The 16,310-nt window shown below is 43.8% G+C and overlaps 1 protein-coding gene across 1 annotated transcript in view; it reads left to right on the plus strand.

Moving 5' to 3' along the window:
* Nucleotides 1–16,310, plus strand: part of NOTCH2 (notch receptor 2) — a 132,794-nt gene that overhangs the window by 49,904 nt on the left and 66,580 nt on the right. The window contains exons 6-7 of the mRNA XM_084637742.1: nt 11,962–12,195; nt 13,648–13,803. Of these exons, the coding sequence (XP_084493868.1) occupies nt 11,962–12,195; nt 13,648–13,803 (390 nt within the window). The remainder of the gene's footprint in view (nt 1–11,961; nt 12,196–13,647; nt 13,804–16,310) is intronic.

Below are 16,310 nucleotides of genomic sequence, written 5' to 3' on the forward strand. Positions count from 1 at the left end.
TGGAAGCAGTTTGGTGCTTTCAGCCTAGTCTTCCTGCCCCTGCAGCAAAGCTAACAATCTGTGGAGACTCCCCACTTTGCTGGGGAATGCTCTTGGTTTTTCCTCTCCTTTACTCCTCTTCTCTGAGGAATCAATCATGCTTTCATTGCACAATATCCAGAAACTGTTGTAGTCAGTAATGATCAGCTGCTCTCACCTTCAAGAAGCTCAACTGTGGTCTACCTGTCATTGCAGGTAAACCCTGATGTCAGGCAACTTCCTGCATTTGTCATTGGCAAACTTTCTCAGGTGGTTCTTGGTGAAGCTCCCCCAAAATCATCTCTAGGCTTCTGTAACAAGGAAACCCTCAGAGGCAGACACGGAGGGAATGCTGCAAGCCGTCTGGTGGGTGGAGCCAGGAGGGTCAGGCCCCACATCCTGGAAGCAGAGGGGCGGGACAGGAAGAGGAAGTATAAAAGGCTAGTAGACAACCACAGTGGCCATTGTTTTTAGATGTCATCAGGGCTTTACCATAGCCCTTTGTTCATGGACAAAGCAATCCATGGTTTTTAAGGTGGAGAGTGCACCTGTTTATCTAAGGGGCATCTACATTCAAGTGAAGTGTATGTACAACCATATGGGGCCAGGGCAGCTGAATCCACTGGTTAACTTCAGCTTGGATTGTACTCAAGAAGTGGATTTGTCTCTGTCAAACCGTTCTTACTTTAAGCTTCTCTTCAGGCATGGGGGGTCGATGCTTTCTTACTTCAATTGTTGTGACTCTGGTCCTGTGCTTCTCATCTGTTGCACCAGGGAGCAGAGCTTTAGGCAGGATTTTTCAAAGGAACCCACAGGGTTAAGCATCCCAGCTCCTATATAATTACAGTGGGATTTGGGCACCTTTTAATCTCCGTGAGCATGAGCCTGCCCTGTGTACTGGTGAATGAAAGTGCCACAGTGTGGCTGGCAGCCTCCGGGAGCAATTTTGGTCAAGTCAGCCTGAAGTGGCATGACTTTTCTCTGCCAAGAAGGCTGACAAATATAAAAGAGATAGAGTGAAAAAATTGCTGTAAGATCTTGTGCTCTCATTTCTCATGTTTAAATTTACTCTTTTCACAGAAACCACTTTCTTCAGTTTCTGTTGCAGAAATAGATACAGTAACAAGTAATACTCATTTTGTGGGGGCAAAAAATGGACTATGCACAGGATAATTTTCAGCACCATAGTACTTCTCCATAACATTTCAAGTGATAAAACAAAGCCTTTAAATTAACCCAGTTAGAAAGGTGATACTGGCCCTGAAATCTCAAAGTAATCAGCTCACTGAGCCCTAAACTACTGAATATATTTGCTTCTAACTTTTCAGAAATTTTAAATCCTTACCCAACAGTGATTGGTATAATGTTTGTGATGCTGGCAGGCCCTTCCATGGGAGTGCAAGAAGCAATGATCACCCTTGCACTAAAATGTACAGAAGCTGGTAAGAAGCTATGGGAGAGTGCAGTCCTATTCCCTGTAGCATCTCCATTGGGGGTTAGCTGTTAAAAAGGGGGCAGGGATGGGAGGGGGAAAGGTTGGATTATGATCCCTTTTCTCTCTTCTACTCCCTGCACAAATTGGCAGAGCTAACCATTGTTGGGGGAGGGCACACTGCACCCTGCAAAGGTGGCAGAGCTGCAGCTCAGGGATGCAAATTCTGGGAGATCCCAGAAAGGATTCCCACGTACTTGACCACAATTCATCCTGGAGTCTGCCATCCACATTCAGCTTCATCCACAGTTTGAGGGTAAATTCATGCTAGGTAAGGAAGTCTGGAATCAAAGGGATTTAAATTCCTGCTTTAGCTAAGATTGCATTGAGTATGAATTATGAAATATCGATCAGATCTTCAATATCATTCTGCGCTGCTTGCTAATTCCCAATAATGAGTCTGGATTAGCAGATGACCACTAAGGAAACAGTACAACTTTAATATGTTAGATGATCTCTGGTAGAATGAACATCTGCCAATCCAGAACACATGTTCCTCTTGTTCCCTCATGTTCGTAGTGATCTTCCAGCTTTGGAAGTACTCTTTGAATGTGCCAAGCAGTCTCTTGAGGGGCTTGAACAGTGGCACTGAATGACATTTGCATAAACTTGTCTCCAAGATGAAGAGGGCTGGACTGCCGGTACTGAGTCTGGATTGGTGGGTGAGATGAGACTAACAGATAAGACAGTTGTTCTAACTCCTGCTGACATCATCTTTGGTCATTTTCTCCTACTAAGACCTGGTCTACACTTATAAGTTTGGCTTTCATAGCTGTGTTGACCATTCTCCCTCCCCTCTGACATAGCTATGAGGAAGCCCTACTTAGATGTTGTTATACCAGCAAAAATGTTGTTTTGCTCATATAATGTAGTCTGTTTGGGGAACTGGTATAAGCTGTCTCTCCACTGGGGCAGGTTGCTGGTACAGCTATATCAGGAAACCCCTTCAAGTGAAGACCAGACCTTATAATGAGGTGATTAATGTCTTTAGGTAATTACTAAAAATACATTGCTGTATTAGTCTGAGAACATGGAGCATTTTTGTGACTTTTGTATTTTGTCTTACAGATCTCTTCACTTACTAGGTCTTTTCCAAGTTTACTGTGTTTTCTAGAGGAGGTGAAGAGAGAGGGGATGGACAAGATGAAGAGTGGTTTAATGTGGTGATGTATCTCCTTTCGACCACTTCTCCATCACCATCCCATCCCAAAGCACTTCACCAGCCACCACCCTGTCAGAGCACCCAATCATTTCATACCACCAGTGACTTTCCACATCATTCATTTTTCTCATTTATATTAGTGCCTCCAAAGAGGCCCCCAGGAGGAGCTGCATGTGCAACCACTAGATCATGAAACTGTTTTCGGGCAATAATTGGCGGTTAGGGGCATGTACAATTCACTGAAGCCCAACTTTTTAAGTCAGAAGGCTTAAAATCCCCTCTAACAGTACCTCGGTTTCTCTGTCTGCCTCATGGAGTGGTCATGAAATTATCCTTGTTTTCCATCATGTTATCTTAAAATGATTGTAGTTTATATCTAACCTAAATCAGGGATGCAATTCAGAGTCAGGTCTTATATTTGATAATAGATACACACTGGTAGTTTTTCCTATCTTGGGTTGCCTCCAGCTTTGCCCAAGATGGCAGATCATCAAAAACCCTTGCATTTAGGAGCCATTCCTAATCATCCGGGTAAGTTCTTTGTTTCAGATAAGCCTAAAAGGTGCTTTTTATGCCTTGGGGAAGAACCACTCTGCTGCCAGTGGCTGTGCTTGCGATGCCTACAAATTCTTCAGAAAGATCAAAAGACATGGGTCCAGCAAGGTGTTGTGGTGGTGCATAAGTTGAGGAGACCTCTTCTTGAAAAGCCTCCCCAGATGTAAATAATGTGTCCACTAAGCCTCCCCCAGGCTGAGAGGGGTAGTCGTGGCTATGGTGCCTGGTGGAGAATTATTGAAATGAGTTCTAGGGTCTCAGAATCAGCGTTCATCTGATGTATTGGATCCATGAGATCTGATCCTGAGCCCTAGGAGAGTCTGAGAAAAGACTCTGACATTGAAACACAGGATTGCCATGTTAGAACGGACCCATGGTCCATCAGCCCCATTATTTATTCGCTGATGGTGGCAGACACTGGATGCTTCAGAGGAAGGGGCAAGATGCCCCACGTAGGCAGTTGTGGGGTAATCTGCACCACCATGAAGCTCTCAATCCCTTACAGAGATTGCATTAAACCTACATAAAACACCCATCCCTCTTAGCCAGATTCAAAATTCTTGACTTCAGTGACATTCTGTGGCAATAAATTCCAGAGTTTAATTATGCATGTGATGGGAATATTTCCTCTGACACATTTTGAATTTCCCACCTATCAATTTCATTGAATGTCCCCTTGTTCTTGTGTTATGAGGCATGGAGAACAGAATGTCTTGATCTACCTTCGCTAGACTATCCATTACGTTATATGTTTTTATCATGTCCCTTCTTTCTCTCCTTTCAATGGTAATCAATCCATTTCTTCAAACTATTGCCACAGGAGTTTTCCATGCACCAATCAGTCTTCTTATCAGTGTCTGAAACCTCTCTATTTCAATACCCTTTTCGAGGTGGGAAGTACTGTATACAGTGTTCCAGATGAGGCTTCATCATTGATTTACATATATATATTCTGCATTATACTAAATTGTTAGCTTTTTCATCTGCACTTGCCCATTGAACAGAGGTCTTCATTGACTTTCCCCTTCAATATACATTACCTTGCATTTATCAGCATTGAATTTCACTTGCCATTGTGTTGTCTGTTCACCTAACTTGGTTAGGTTTCTCTAACATAAATAACTTTGTCATATGGAAAGTTTGTTACCTCACTGCTCTGCCCACCTTTCCAGATCATTAACAAGATGTTAAACACTGGACCTAATGGAGATCCTTGAGACATTGTGCTGTTAACCTTTTATCATGATGAAAATTGACCACTTATTCTTACTATTTTCTTGTGTCTGCCAGTTTTTGAGCCATGACAGCACTTTGTCTCTCACCCCATCACTACTTAGTTTCTTTAACAGCCTCTTGTGAGGGATCATGTGAAAGGGTTTTTGAAAATGTAAATTACATCACCTGGTTCTCATTTGTCCCCTGCTTTTACATGCATGCAAGTCTAATTGGCGAAAGACAACTTTCCTTTCCCTGTCATATCTTTCAGATGTTTTTGTTCTAGTTTAAAGGATCCATTCAACCGATTCACTAGATACAAATGTGAGATTTACTGATTTGTAATTCCCCAGATCATCCCTCGAGAATAGGGCCTCCACACCTGGGCTGATGGGATCTGTCTCCTTTATTGGACTTTCTATCTGATCCACTTGGCAAAGCCCCCGTGAGACACTCTGAGCTTGTAGATGATGTCATATGACCTGGAATCATGTTCTGCACTGATCCACCACTACTCTTCCTTAGGATATGTGGTATCAGGTTCTCTAATATTCCCTCCAAAGCAGTCTTCCTCTCTGCAGTGTTGGATGAGGTCTGGTGTTGTGGAAGGTTTTGTACAGGTCTATCTATTTGAAGGGTGCTCAATACCAGTTAGATCTGAGCTTAGTGCTTTGGTGAACTTGCTTCTAAGGAAAATGGGCATTGGTATACTTGATCACAAATGAACTCCAAAGGGAGTCTGGAGAGCCCAGGAAGTTCTTGAGAGCCTCTGTCCTATTAAATGTCTTCAACACTAAAATAAGGTCTGGTCTTCACTACGGGAGATCGGTGTTGCTGCAATTGCAGCAGCGGGGTCGATTTAGCAGGTCTCGTGACGACCTGCAAAATCGACAGCAGAGCACTTTCCGATCGACCTCGATACTCCAGCTCCCCAAGAAGATTAAGGTAAGTTCGTGGGAGAGCATCTCCCATCGACGCAGCACAGTGAAGACACTAGGATAAATCGACCTAAGCTACGTCAACTCCAGCTACATTATTCACATAGCTGGAGTAGTGTAACTTAGGTCGACTTACCCCGGTAGTGAAGACAAGCGCTAAATCTAAATGGGTATTATTAGTGGGGAGAGGGGTGTTGACTTGAGCTGGGTGGGGGTTTTTCGGTAAACAGTAAATTCACTGAAAAATGTATTTTTGGGGGCACCAAAACTGTTCATGAATTTGGGTAGAATTCAGTAAATAGCTTTGTGTGAAGAAAATTGAAAATGTTGCTACTGATGTGGAGTGGGATTCTTGGTGGAGGGAGAAGAGCCAATGGGACATGCTTTCTGGAGGTACATCTGCTACTGTTTCTCTGAATGTTTCTCGGCTGCTTCCTCATCTCCAGGTAATGCCTCAGTTTTTCAGAACTTAGTGTGCGCAGTGGCTGTGGTTCTATCTCTGCAGCTGCCTTGCTAATGAAGCCATACAGTTTTTTGGCATCCTGGAGCTCCTAGAGAGAGGTATGGAGATATCAATGAGGGCTTGGTGGTGCTAGGTAAGGAAGTCTGGAATCACCCTGACTCTCTCTTCCTTCTGTACCAAGGAAATCTGAGCACTGATGCCAGGTTCCCAGGAAGAGTTTCTAATTTTTCTTCATCTTGCACTAGGCTGACCTTGTAGACTCTGCTGTGAAAGAGGTGCATAAAGCTGGGAACATGTCTTCAACCCCTGAAAACAGCCTACATGATTAAATGTGCTGGAAAGAAAAAAATATTCCTTGGTGTCCTTAAATTTGAGAGCTGTCAGCTACCTGGCCATTATGGCCATATATAAAATTTCTTTGTGCTGATCAAAAGCTGCCCTTTTCAAAAATCCCATCAGAGATATCGGAAAAGTGTTTGCTCTGCAAATGGGAGCCATAGAAATAATGTACATCTAAAGTATCCTATTCTGTATAGTTGCTCTTGGAGAACTTAATCCCAGATGACTTCCAAGAAACAAAAGCACAGAAAGTACCTCTGTTTCATAGTCAATAAACATTTAGCGCTGAAGGTTGTTGTCTTATTCTGTCTGTTTTCTGTTTTGAAATACTACATGGACTAGGTGCTTACTCTGTACAAGGTCAGTTAGAGCCAGTCTTCATTTCCCTGATTTCTCTGGCTCTGCAAATATGTGGGTCAGAATAAGATTGAAGTGGTTTCTTGGAGAAACTTGTTGTCATAAACATACAGCATAAAATCCCTCCTTTACCTGTAAGGGGTTAAGAAGCTCAAATAACCTGGTTGGCACCTGACCAAAAGGACCAATAAGTGAAGAAGATCCTTTCAAATCTGTGGGGGGAGGTTTTGTTTGTGCTCTCTTTGTTTGTGCTCTCTCAGGACAGAGAGAGGGACCAGGCAGGAAGAAACCTTCTCCTAAAACCCTACCTGAAATAAGCATCTAAGATTACAAAAATTGTAAGTAAAGCAAGGAAATACGTTAGATTATCTTTTGTTTTAGCTTGTGAATTTTGCCTGTGCTAAGTGGAAGGTTTAGTCCTGTTTTTTGTAACCTTAAAGTTTTGCCTAGAGGGGAATCCTCTGTGTTTTAAATCTTATTACCCTGTAAAATTACCTTCCATCCTGATTTTACAGAGGTGCTTCTTTTACTTTTTTCTTTATAATGAAGTTCTGCTTTTAAGAACCTGATTGGTTTTTAGTGTCCTAAAACCCAAGGGTCTGGTCTGTGCTCACCTTGTTTACCTATTTGGTTGGTATATTATTCTCAATCCTCCCCAGGAAAGGGGGTGAAGGGACTTGAGGGGATATTTTGGGGAAACAGGAACTCCAAGTGGTCCTTTTCCTGAATCTTTGTCTAACTCACTTGGTGGTGGCAGCAATGATGTTCAAGGACAAGGAAGAATTTGTGCCTTGCAGAAGTTCTTAGCCTAAGCTGGTAGAAATAAGCTTAGGGGGTCTTTCATGCGGGTCCCCACATCTGCACCCCAGAGTTCAGAGTGGGGAGGGAACCTTGACACTTGTGCATCCCCTGCTTATTTTATATTCCGTGTATGAGCTTTCCTTTTATTAAGGAGTTGCATAGTTCCCCAAATTTGCATAGAAGCATAGAGGATTAGGGTTGGAAGAGACCTCAGGAGGTCATCTCGTCCAACCCCCTGCTCATAGCATGTTTGTGCTTAAAGCATTGTCCAACAACACTTCACCAATTCATATTGTGCATAACTGCAAATATACAACAAATGCCTCTTACAGGTTGCATTGGTCCAGATTCCAGTCTATTGTGATGGGGCAAGGCCAGATGACTATAGAATGTTGCATCCGATGAAGTGAGCTGTAGCTCACGAAAGCTTATGCTCAAATAAATTGGTTAGTCTCTAAGGTGCCACAAGTACTCCTTTTCTTTTTGCAAATACAGACTAACACTGCTGTTTCTCTGAAACCTATAGAAAAGTAGTGGGAGATAGATATATTAGCTCCTGGCTAAACAAATCCCTGGTACCAGGATAAGTGAAATGGCAGCTGCTCCAGGTCAATTAAGACACCTGGGGCCAATTAAGAACTTTCCAGAAGGCAGGGAGAACGCTAGCTTGATTGGGACACCTGAAGCCAATCAGGGGCTGGCTGAAACTAGTTAAAAGCCTCTCAGTTAGTCAGGTGGGTGTGCATGTCAGGAGCTGTGGGAGGAAGTTGCGCTGTAGGAGAGGCTGAGTAGTACGCACCATATCAGGCACAAGGAAGGAGGCCCTGAGTGGAGCTTGAGGAAGTGAGGGCTGCTGTGAGGGAAGTAGCCCAGGGAATTGTACATGTCATGTTTCTAAAAGGTCAGCTACCATAGCTGATACTATTAGGGTCCCTGGGCTGGAGCCCGGAGTAGAGGGTGGGCTCGGGCTCCCCCCACCCACCTTTGTCCCCTGATTAATCACTTGAGACTGGGAGACAACAGCGATTGTGCAAGGAAGGATAACTTCTCCTCACCTCCCTCACTGGCTTATGATGAAAATGGCTCAGTAGACTGTGACCCTTGTCTCTAGAGACAGAAGGGTTATGTGCAGGGTCACAGTAAGCCTCTGAGGCTAGCGAAATCTACCAGGAAACATGGGACCCACGGAGGCAAGGACAGAGCTTTGTCACGCTATGTTACAGATACATCTGGAGAAACTCCATTGACTAAGTATTTTAGACTTGTTCCTTATTTCAGAGCTTTTTTTTGTCCCTCACAATCTCAGCTCAGGCTTAGTCTGTCTATGCAAATTTTCAGAGGTAAAATTTGAATATCTTGTGCAAGGGATAGATTTTTTTTAAAACAGTTTTTAAAAGACATTTAGGGTTAATGTTACTTTCCCCATTATTCTTAACTAAAGACTTGTCAGCAGAGGCTGAAGATTAATCTTCAGAGAAACTCCCAATCCCAGGATTCACTGAGACCGAAGCCACAGGTTTCTTTAGGCACAGCTTCCATCCATCATCACCTCCTCACAGTGTTCCTCTTCCCCATTCTGGTAGCTCAGGGGCCAGGATCTTCCCTGAGGACGTGGGGTTATATTTCCATTGAGAACAATGGGAGGCAGTGACCATCTTTTCTAAAGGCAACCCGTGTCCTCAGTCCCATTAAGAACAATAGATGATGATTACCACTTTGAAAGAGGGCAGTCCTTGAGTTTCTCTGAAGACATGCCAACTTCTGAGAGAATAGCTTCCAGTCATGAAGAGTAACTAGAAAAATGACCACTAATCCAGTAGTGCCAAAACCAAGCATTTAAAAACCATAAGGCTTTTAAAAATACGTGTTGGGTTTTGATTTACCTTCTGGTTTTTGAACCTCTAGGGTTATGCTTGGGGCATGATTTCAAGCTTTTCTTCCTTAATCAGGAGGGTTGGAAACTTTTTAAAATGAGAACTGAAATTCTTATGTATTCACACAAGTCCAGGAGTTGGGGCTTTAAAAAACACTAAATATCGCAAGATAAGATAAAATCCCAAGAGTTGGCAGCAGTGATTAATTTGAACTGTCTCCTCAAAAACGGCCTGATGCATTACTCAGCCTGGAGGGGAAACCATGGAAAGATGTTCAGGAAGATATAAGTGGGTGCAGGAGGAAAAGGAAATTTGCGTGTTGGGGGGAGGAAAATGTGGTGAGCAGGAAGGAGAGAGACACCAAGGCTCTGGTGATTCAAAGCAGCTGTAAACCCAGCTTAACTGGGCAGTGCTCTCCAGTTGCCTTGTGTTGCTCTAAATCAGTGTGAAGTGGCCAGAACCTAACTGAATCTGGAACTGAAAGTTATAATTTGAAAAAAAAATTCAGGATGAACACTACATATCTTCAAATTGTTAGTGTTCTGTCATAAAACATGGTAGTGTTCTCTTGGTTTCTTGTTTATGGCTCATATTTATAATTTAAATATGGAACTGCTGTGACAAACTACATTAACATGGAGCTACAGTTGAGCACGTCAATAATTTAGAGCATTTATTAGTGGACTGTAGTTATCCCACAAATTAGCATTATGGATCCAGGAAATTCAGAGCGAAGGTTAAACTAGCAGGCATGTTAGTCTGGAAATGCACAGTTAAATCACCCAAACAACCTTAACTCTGCAAAGTAGTGTCCCCATGATGGGAAAAATATGTATATACATTCGATATAGATCTTTAAAATCAGTTTAATCTACTCCAGGACCACAGTCAATGCCTTCATTCTTACTGCATGGTGTCACGACAGGCATTATACACCTGGATTGATGCTAAGCCTATCAGACAAAAAAGGCCATTTGCACTTCTGGTGCTTTCACTGCAGCCCGCAAGCTGTTGAGAAAAATTTCAAAGCATGGCTAAAGCTAATGCCATTTTCTTGAGACTTTTCTTTGCAAATTCAGTGGACTTAGAGGAGAAAATAATCAGTCAGTCTTTGACTGGATATAAGTTAACACTCAGAAGGCAAGAGAAACACAGCATCTTTAATGGATCTTTAACTCCAGGAGCATGCACTTTAGACTGAGGGTATGTTTACACAGTAAAAGTTCTGCACAGGTTAGCCTATTTGTGCTATCTTGAATCCAGCCTGTACAAGTAACAATAGCAGTGAAGACATGCAGCACGGGGTTCAGAACAGGTAATATAGGCCCAGCACAGACTTGGATATGTACTCGGCTTACTAGCCTGCTTTGAAACCCACACTTCTGTTGCCCTTACTATTGGTACTTGTGTTAGCTGGATTCAAGCTTGCTTGGGTAAGCTAGTCTTGTGCAGTTTTCCTGTGTAGACATACTCTGAGTCTGCTCAGGCTTCTAGCAACATCTAGTTTATACTGGTCATGTCCAGAGACATGATGCAGATACCCCTAGGATAGGTATCTGCAAAACTACTCCTTGCTCATATCCCCATGTATATTGTGACAGGGTCGAGCCAGATGGCTACAGGGGAGTGACAGAAGGCAGATATATTAGCCCCAGGTTAAGTAGGTTCCTTTTCCCTGGGTAAGATAACAGGGAAGGTTCCAGAACAATCAGGAACCTTCTGGAGACAATTAAGACACACAGGCTGATTAGAACACCTTCAGCCAATCAAGAAGCTGTTAGAATCAATTAAGGCAGGCTAATCAGAGCACCTGGGTTTAAAAAGCAGCTCACTTCAGTTTGTGGTGTGCGTGTGAGGAGCTGGGAGCAAGAGGCACTAGGAGCTGAGAGTGAGAAGGCATACTGCTGGAGGACTGAGGAGCACAAGCATTGTCAGACACCAGGAGGAAGGTCCTATGGTGAGGATAAAGAAGGTGTTGGGAGGAGGCCATGGGGAAGTAGCCCAGGGAGTTGTAGCTGTCGCACAGCTGTTCCAGGAGGCACTCTAGACAGCTGCGTTCCACAGGGCCCTGGGCTGGAACCCAGAGTAGAGGGCAGGCCCGGGTTCCCCCCAAACCTCCTAACTCCTGGTCAGACACAGGAGGAGTTGACCTGGACTGTGGGTTCACGAAAACGGCCAAACTGAGGGCTGCCGTGAAGCTCCAAGGTGAGCAAATCCGCCAATATGCGCAAGACCCACCAAGGTAGAGGAGGAACTTTGTCACGATATGTTCTTCCAAGGCAGTGTGCCTCCCCTTTGACGTGCAGTGTGCCTCCCCTTCTAGGGCTGGAGGAAAATTCATTGTCACAATAACTAAATGGCCAGGAGCCTTTCTGTTGAGGCTGTGAACATGATAGTTGTGTTAATAGCTATGCCTGCTAAGGACTGGATTGGGACACTAACTGCTCAGACAGGGCACTGGTAAGCTGATGAAGTTGTTTGTTAGCCTAAAGGACTTATTTGTTGCAAGTATATCTGTTTTCACTTGGCAATGCATGGGTCACCTCCATTTAGAGGTTAAAGCAATAGTGGGTACCTGGGTGTGTTTAATCAATTATGTTTTTCTTAGAAGTACTCCCAAGACTGTCATTTTCTATTCCACAAACTGTCCCGTATTCAGGATTTCTGACTCTCCCTCAGATAGTGGAATGGCGTCTTGTGGAAGGCTTCCCTGGAATTCTGTTAAACTCATCCTCTTGACTTGCCAGGTCAGTTTTGTACTGAGGATGTGGATGAATGTCAGCTCCAGCCCAACGCCTGTCAGAACGGAGGGACCTGCACCAACCACAATGGAGGCCACAGCTGTGTCTGTGTCAATGGCTGGAGCGGGGAGGACTGCAGTAAGAACATTGACGACTGTTTCAATACTCCCTGTGCTGCCGGGTCCACTTGCATTGATCGTGTGGCTTCATTTACATGTATCTGTCCAGAAGGAAAGACAGGTAAGGATGAGAAATGTGCATAGCTCTGGGATTGCTGTTCTGTGCTGCCGGCGGACAGCTAGAGGTGTAGGGTACCATTTCTAAAGTAAACTAAAATGTACCTTTTAAAAAACTTTAAAAAGTGTTACTCATTTCTGGCTAGGGAGCTCACACTGCAGGAGCAGCTCCCCTGTTCGGTGAGAGGGTGTAATGCACCCTCCTCTTTGTGACCATCCACCACTTGTGTGGAAGAGGACCCTCTCTTGGGAATGTTCCTAGCCATGCATGCAGGAGCACAAGTGAAAGGGAAGGTTTCTTATACTCTCTGCACCCTCCTCACCTGTGCAAAGACCAGCCAGCATCTGGCCTGTCACAGGATAAATTGTGAACAGTAAGATTATAATTGTTTAACGTTGAGGCTTCCAATAGAAGTGCTTAAAAGCATAAATGAAGGCTAACAGGACAACCCTAACTGTCCTTGTGTGTGCACATGGCACAGGGATAGATCCTGGCTCACACCCAGGCCCCCTGGCACATTCGGGCAGTGTGGAGGAAGTGGCCTTGGACAAGGAGAAACTGGGGCAGTTTGGACTTCAGGGCAGGCAGCTGCATCACTGTGTGGGGCCCGAATGCTCTCTGATGGCACCCTGTGGGTGGTAAGGGACTCCTCTGTGACCAAGGGCAGGATAAACTGGCCACCCTGCACACACCAAGGGGAAAGACCGTTGTGATCCCTTATTTAAGGGAGGAAGAATTACTTGCAGACCCTGTGAGGGCTGTACTACCCTGAGAAGGTATGGTTGGATGGGGCCCTGTGCAAGAACTGGAATACAGCTTGTCTATAAAACCAGAGCCCAGGAATGGGGGGACTGGATTTTGGAGCTCCTGTGCCTCTGAGATAACACACCCATACAACTAAAGTGGGGAACTGGGACGTGGCTTCGTACAGGAGGAGTGGTGCTTTAAAGCTGCCTTACCTGGCCTGGTGGGGAATCCCCTGCAGGTGTAGATAAGAAGCTAAGAGCATTGACATACCAAGGGAGCTGCACTGGCAGTCTGGAGGCTATGCAATAGCTCCTGAGCAGGTTGAGGACTGAGGAAGGGAGCTGCATTGGTGTGTTCACCAGAAGATGTACCATGCTAGCTGGGGCGGGGAGAGAAAGAGGAAGAGGTGCTCCCAGCTGATGCTTTAAACACTAAACCATTATAGCATACAAGGAGTACTGACAAACGCTTTGAAACCACAGCAGTATGACATGCCATTTTATTATGCTGTACAGTATATGGTCAGATTCCAATGGCAAATGTCTGCAGAAGACATCATCTTCTGTCATGGTTCCAGTCGCCTCTTGGCATGGGAAATGGGACCTTAAAAAAATCAGTGTGGGGAATGCTAAATGTGTAGTGCAACCTGATGAAGAGATTTTATTCTTTTCAATGAACTGCTTAGTGTGACCTCCTTTGCTTCTGTAGGTCTCCTGTGCCACTTGGATGATGCATGTGTTAGCAACCCATGCCTGATGGGAGCTCTGTGTGATACCAACCCTCTGAATGGACACTACATCTGCACCTGTCCCCAAGGCTATAAAGGAGCAGACTGTACTGACGACGTGGATGAGTGTGCTATGGGTGAGTTCCCATCTGCTCTTTGTGCTTTTGCTAATAGGTAGGTTTGTGGATTGTTCTACTTGAGAAACTGATGGAGGAACAGCTTGGTGAAGTACGTGATCTATGTGATACAAAGGCCCAGGATACAGTTTTGCATTGTTCCATCAACAATTTAAGACTTGCGTCGTACTTTTGATCTTCACAGCACTTTACGAACATTGTAACCTCTCTCCAGCTCTGAAACGTAGGCTAGAATGACCACTCCTCTATGAAAAGGAGTACTTGTGGCACCTTAAAGACTAACAAATTTATTTGAGCATAAGCTTTCGTGAGCTACAGCTCACTTCATCGCATGCATGCATCCGATGAAGTGAGCTGTAGCTCACGAAAGCTTATGCTCAAATAAATTTGTTAGTCTCTAAGGTGCCACAAGTACTCCTTTTCTTTTTGCGGATACAGACTAACACGGCTGCTACTCTGAAACACTTCTCTATGGGAAGCTGAAATAGAAATTAAATGACTGCCCAGATGTTGGAGTCTGTCACTGAGATCAAAACTCAGAAGTACCAGACTTCCAGAGATCCATCTAGTCAGAAGCCGGTCTCTGAGAGTGGGTAGTATTGGCTGCTTCAGAGAAAGGTGCAAGAAGCCCTGCGTAGTCAGTTATGGGATACTTGCCCTCACAGAAGTTTCCAATTAATCCCCAATACTTAGAGGTTGAAGCAAGAGAGCTTGTATTCCTTCCATAACTCTTCCCATACTTACTGCTATAGCTCTGGATATTCATGTCATCCATATAATATCTCTAATCCTTATTAAACCTGATGAGCTTATGGCCTCAATTACATCTTGTGGTAATGAGTTCCATAGCTAATTATGTTAATTGGAAAATGTTTCCTCTCAACCATTTTGTATATACCACCTTTAAATGTCACTGAATGACTCTGGTTTTGTGTTATGAGACAGGGTTAAGATCCCAATGAATCTTCTCTGTATATTTTGTATACATGTATGTATTTATTTTGTATATCTTATCTGTCTGCTCCCAAGCCATTGTCTTCATAGAAGTTTTTCTATGTCCCTAATAATTCTTATCCATCTCAGAACCCCTTCCAATTCTTTCTGATGTACTGAAATCAGTAATACTGTACCATATTCCAGTTGGGGGCATGCCATTGATTTATATAATGGCATGATTTCCATATTTTCTATCCCATTCCTTCTGCATATCTAATAAACCCCACCAGATGATCTGATGGCCCCTTCTGGCCTTAAATTCTATGGTTCATACTCTCTTCAGGGAGTCTCAATAGGATTGATTCTCCATTAGGACCTTTGCTTGGCTCATATAATTATAGAACCTAAACTTCTATATAGACTTATGTGTAGTGCTGGTGGGGAGCCGGTGGTCGTGGTACATGTAGGTACCAGTGACATAGGGAAGGGTAGAAGAGAGGTCCTGAAGGCCAAATTTAGGCTGCTGGGAAAGAGATTGAAGTCCAGGACCTCCATGGTGGCATTCTCTGAAATGCTTCCAGTTCCACACGCAGGGCCGGTTAGACAGGCAGAACTGCAGGGTCTCAATGTGTGGATGAGACGATGGTGTAGGGAGGAGGGGTTTAGATTTATTAGGAACTGGGGAAACTTTTGGGAAAGAGGGAGCCTATACAGGAAGGATGGGCTCCACCTAAACCAAAATGGAACCAGATTGCTGGCACTTAAAATTAAAAAGGTCATTGAGCAGTTTTTAAACTAAGGGCTGGGGGAAAGCCGGCAGGTGTGGAGGAGCACATGGTTCGGACAGTGACATCCCTTGGGGAGGATCTACTAATGGAGATTCTCTATGACCTAGTAAGGAGGAGAGGATGGAAGATGATCAAATACAGGTAGGATCTGATGAGAAACAGTCAAATGAAGAAAATTCCCATTCAGTTACATCATGTAATAGACAGCTAAAAAGTGACAAGTTTTTAAAGTGCTTATACACCAATGCTAAAAGTCTAAATAATAAGATGGGTGAACTAGAGTGCCTCATTTTAAATGAGGATATTAATATAATAGCATCACAGAAACTTGGTGGAATGAGGATAATCAATAGGACACAGTAATACCAGGGTACAAAATATATCGGAAGGACAGAACAGGTCACACTGGTGAGGGAGTGGAGCTATATGTGAAAGAAAGTGTAGAATCAAATGAAGTAAAAATCTTAAATGAACCAAACAGTACCATAGAATCTCGATGGATAGGAATTCCATGCTCTAATAATAAGATATAGCAGTAGGGATATATTACTGACCACCTGACCAGGATGGTGACAGTGACTGTGAAATACTCAGGGAGATTAGAGAGGTTATTAAAATTTAAAAAATTAATAATAATGGGGGATTTCAACTATCCCGATATTGACTGGGTACATGTCACCTCAGGACGGGATGCAGAGATAAAGTTTCTTGGCACCTTAAATGACTGCTTCTTGGAGCAGCTAGTCCTGGAATCCACAAGAGAAGAGACAATTCTTGATTTAG

This window comes from Lepidochelys olivacea, assembly GCF_965140295.1.
Source record: "Lepidochelys olivacea isolate rLepOli2 genome assembly, chromosome: 8".
Classification (NCBI taxonomy): Eukaryota; Metazoa; Chordata; order Testudines; family Cheloniidae; genus Lepidochelys; species Lepidochelys olivacea.